We start from the raw sequence: 4,599 nt of genomic DNA, 5'->3' as shown, positions 1-4,599 counted from the left end.
AACTGCGTGGCACTGTGGTTAGAGCATGAGATATGGAGATAACAAACAGTATTCAAGATCATATGTCCATCGAACAATACAAAATAGAAACAAAGCAAACACGGGCCTCCAAACATTCACCATGTGCTCCTTGTCGTGATAATGGAAAAATACGTCGTTGCTCTACACTCGCGAATTAATGAGTTGATCCTTATGTCGCGGGTTCGAATCACTGCTCAATCGCTGCAAGTAAGTTCCTAGTACGTACGTGAAAGCAGCTCTCCACCGGGAAATGTTAATGTTGAAATATTCTCGAGAGAGACGAAAAAACAACAGACAAACAAGCAAAAAAGCATTAGTCGTAAATTAAAGATAGTAATTTATTTATAGAAAGACTTCTTACACATCCTTGGTCATTGATTAAAAAAATTATTAAAATGTCTATCTCACAAAGATTCCCTACTCCATATACATAAAGTTGACACAACAACGTTCCCATACCTAAACATATCCCTGCTGTTATCGACGTTTATTTCACCTTGCAGGGTTATGTAAATATATATTGCAATTCTCATGTCTACAAGACTTATCTTTCAAAATACGTTTCCTTAACTAAAAAAAGGAGATGGAGATATTGGGTGTCATCAATATCCCAGGCTGGTTCCTGACATTGTTCCTGTTTTTCCTGTCTCTCTATCTGTAAGTATTTTTTATCCTTTTTATGGTTTCATAAAGGGTCAACATTTCCAAAAAATCTTTTTACAATAGCAGATAACAGATATAAATTATCACTGGATAATATTTATTGAGATTTATTTTAAATGCATATATTCGTTTTAAAAATACACCTAATAATTCCGTACTTTAAGTGAAAGACATTACAGAAACAGTATATGTTTATCAATTCAGTGAAGGGCAAGTTGGACTTGTGTAGCATTTGGAAAGTTTTTTTTCTGTTTATTTTCTTCAAATGTAATGATATGAAACGGAAAGTACATTGCAAATGGCGGATGTCACAATACATCTAATGCTTTCAACAACAGCCTTTCAGAGACCATTTACCTCAAACTTACCCTTCATTGATAAACATATATCATTTCCGCAGTGAGAGTTTTTACTAAAAATGCAGAATTAAACATATGCATTTTTTTTTTGAAAATGCAAATGCTTTTATGTATTAAAGTGATACTTTCTATCTGTCCATCAATGATAGCTATTTGTAAACTGCATACGTTTAAACTTTATAAACCATATTGTTTTAGAGCTATTGTAAAAATACATTTTTTGACATTTTGACCTCTGAAACCTTATTGTATCTACTTTATTCCTTAGAGGTTACAATGTACCTTGCAGTATTTTCTTGATTTATGATTTGTTTGATAGGGTACATGTAACTATTGTAATTTAAATCCTTGCCCAACAGTTAAAACAGTGCTTGCAGATTTGGGACCGAGTGTTGAAGTTAAAAAGCAGTAAAGAATGAGTTTATGTTCACCTAGATATTTTGTGTGCACTTTAGCGTGAGAATGACGTCCCGTGTGTCACCTATATCTGTGTGACTTCCACACTTTTCAGTCCACCCACAAATTTATCTAGTCGATGTAAAACAATCATTATTTAACACTGCCAGTTTATTTTTTCAGCTTGTTTTGATTTCCTTATATAAAAAAGATTCATGTGATTTGATATATTTGTTGCTGACCAGAAATGTGTTTCGAAAAGTGCTGCCATAATCATCATCGTAGGTAGTATTGACAAGCGGCTATCGACAAGGTCTTACAGGTGTTTTCTATTGTATTTTAAGGGATGATGCATATCCTGAATTAAAACATTTAAGGATGAATTCTGCTGATCAGTTTACCCCAAATGGGTCTTCGTACTTCTTACTCTGTAGGCCTAAGGGTCTTCCCAGATGCGTGCAGAGGACAGCATTCGTATTATCTTTTTTATTGCAACTTTAGCTCGTAGTATATGACAAATTTTCTCTAATATTGTAAATGCAGAATATCTATCCAAAGCATGTCTTAAAATTCAAACTGATAATAATTTACAATCAAGTTTTTGAAGTTGTTACATGATTTACATGTTTAACTATATATTTTTTTAACTAAACAATCTTTCTCTGTTGTATTAATGACCAAGACGTGTGCAAAATAACGATATTTACGACATGGGCATGAGAAATTCGTACTGTGTCAGTGAAAAAGAGAGAGGAAGAATTACGACGGGATCGCCCATTTCAAAGCGACAGGAATGCCGAATGGCATTCCGTTAAAAGAGCCAATCGACCGAAATTTTAAAACATTTAAAAATTGCCGATATCACAATAAGGCCTACAAGTACACCCCTCGACGGCAGTCCCCAACCTTGCTAGCCTAGAGAGCCGAACTGTGATGATGAAATTTCAGTAGCAGAGGAAAAACGAAAATGTAGGTTTTCAATGCTTTTAAACGTATCAAAAATAAGAATGTTTATGCATTATAGATACAACAGTTTCAAAATACATAGTATTCTGTCACATCGCAAACTCGAACATAGCATAAAGATCGATATACGGAACCTTAGGCTTAGGTCTAAGGGCTCTTTCCAGATGCGTGCAGACGACAGCATTCTTGTTATTTTTTTTATTGCAACTTTAGCTTGTAGTATATGATAAATTTTCCAAAATTTCCCAAATTTATAGACATACCGAACGAAAATAATAATGATGTCACAATTTTCATTTATTCTTATTGTGTTGGCTATGGCGTACCATAATTTCATTCTCATCGTTTAGTCGTTACGGATAGCTGGTTACGGCTGTCAGACCGGTTTGAAAAAAATCATGTACTTGTTAGTGAGTTCAGAGCAGGCCGTAGAAGTGAGTGCATGGTGTCCTTCCCAAAGAAAATGTTGTATGACCTGTGTGGTTGCAAGACAAATACTAGTTACTGTGTGCATTTGGCCTGAATGTTTGGTGCATGTGTTCGAGAAGTTTTCCTGTGGGGAAAGTATAGTATTTTTGAGTACTTTGACAGTGGTGAGTTTGAAATGATTATTTTATTAGCTAGGTTATTTTTTGTTCGTTTTTGCTCTTTTCCTAAAGTTATTACTTTGTTCAGTTTTATTTGTGATAGACAATATACCCGACATATCCAACTATCCCTTAATAATTTAATTTTGTTTGTATTCTCGCCTTTCATTAGTTGATTTCCAAACAGGAACGCAAATTATTCTGTGTAATCTGGTTTGGTATTGAGACCCCACCCCCCACCCCGTCCCGCCTTGAAAACCAGCTGAATCATCTGTATCCACATTTATTTAATTATATAGACAAAATTGGCCACGAATTAGAGTCATTTCTTAATTAAAATCCATTTTTCGTATTCTTTTACATACTATTCTCTTTATCCGACAAGATCAATTTCCAAGTTCTTGATGTTTACATATGACGTCATCAGTGGTAGATTTCTTTATCAAAAGGACAGATACAGCCCCTATGCAAGTATTTGCAACAAATTAATTATTATTATATTTGTATTGATTTGTTGACCAATTACAATTATGTAAGTGTCGCCTGCGTTCTGCAGAAGTTATACTGTCTGCTTTAGAGTCGCGGAGTAAGGAATTAAACCTTACATCACAGGTTCGAATTCCACAGCAGGTCGTTGAAATTAACCCGTTCTTCGAATTAGACCTTAAAAATCGAGGTCCCGTGCCCCAGTAGGTACTTGCAAAAAAACAAAATCTTTCGCTGTTCAATTGTCCTCAGTGCCAAGTTTATGTTATAATTTGTAGCCCTCCACCGGCAAGTGGTGGCGTCTCTATATGAATGAAAATTTACCGAGAGATGTTAAATAACAAACGAACATTTTGTTAAGTCAAAGTGCAACATACTTCAGGCATAGTGCCTTAAATTGGTGGTTTGTTTTTAAACAGGAAAATGGAAGGTTTTTTAATGTCTTAATTATTACACACATAAAGATATAATTAAGATTGAATATTTAAAAGTGATTAAAGTAAATAAATAAAGTAAAATAAGTATGAAATGTGTTTTTTTTTTTAGATATTCAAAGTACAAATTAAGCTTTTGGAGTAGACTTGGTGTGCCCTTTGTAAAACCTACGCTACTTTTGGGAAACATCACAAAAATGGGAAATGTAAGTTAGATTTACTAGCACATGTGTATCTTTTTTCATAATTATGAATACAAAGATACAAAATGAACTTTTTTAGTTCGAAAATTGATCAATTGATAATAGATTGATTGACCTGACTTTAAACATAAATACATGTTATTATAATATATTTTATATAAATCCTTTTAAAAGATTTTAGTTATTTTTTTTAGTAGCTTGTATTGTAAATCATAAATTATGTTCCTGCAGAAATTTATATATTAAATTTGTCTCTCTGAAATACGTAGGGGTTAGGCGAATTCGACCTGGAAATGGTTTCTAAATACGACAAACTTATCGGGTAGGTTCAAAATTTAGTCTGAAAAAAGTTCATCATGTGAGAAGTCGGATAATATTTTTTCTTAAAGATGAATACGTTTTACTTAAAAATATACAGTTGCATTTTCCCCCAAGGCCTGCGGATTTATACATGTGACAAACATAATATATTCAAACATTGCAT

The 4,599-nt window shown here is 33.5% G+C and overlaps 1 protein-coding gene across 1 annotated transcript; it reads left to right on the top strand.

The window, feature by feature from the left end:
* The first annotated feature begins 476 nt into the window (after positions 1-476).
* LOC134283411 (cytochrome P450 3A18-like) lies at positions 477-4,485 on the top strand. The gene is made up of 3 exons (XM_062765860.1): positions 477-678; positions 4,025-4,118; positions 4,385-4,485. Exons 1-3 carry the CDS (start codon positions 605-607, stop codon positions 4,439-4,441), a joined length of 225 nt encoding a protein of 74 aa, XP_062621844.1. The 5' UTR covers positions 477-604; the 3' UTR covers positions 4,442-4,485.
* Positions 4,486-4,599: the final 114 nt, after the last annotated feature.

The sequence above is a fragment of the Saccostrea cucullata genome, unplaced genomic scaffold, assembly GCF_032062105.1.
Source record: "Saccostrea cucullata isolate Sc308-1 unplaced genomic scaffold, CSIRO_AGI_Scuc_v1 ctg1397, whole genome shotgun sequence".
NCBI lineage: Eukaryota > Metazoa > Mollusca > Bivalvia > Ostreida > Ostreidae > Saccostrea > Saccostrea cuccullata.
Note: the sequence above shows the minus strand (reverse complement) of the source record. Positions and strands in the feature narration are given on the sequence as shown.

What these genes read in the sequence shown, in the direction of transcription:
- LOC134283411 (XM_062765860.1), top strand. Translation starts at nt 605, where the DNA reads ATGGAGATATTGGGTGTCATCAATATCCCAGGCTGGTTCCTGACATTG. An exon ending in TTTTTCCTGTCTCTCTATCT is followed by an intron (nt 679 to 4,024) that starts GTAAGTATTTTT and finishes TTTTTTTTTTAG; the next exon opens with ATATTCAAAGTACAAATTAA. An exon ending in ACATCACAAAAATGGGAAAT is followed by an intron (nt 4,119 to 4,384) that starts GTAAGTTAGATT and finishes TGAAATACGTAG; the next exon opens with GGGTTAGGCGAATTCGACCT.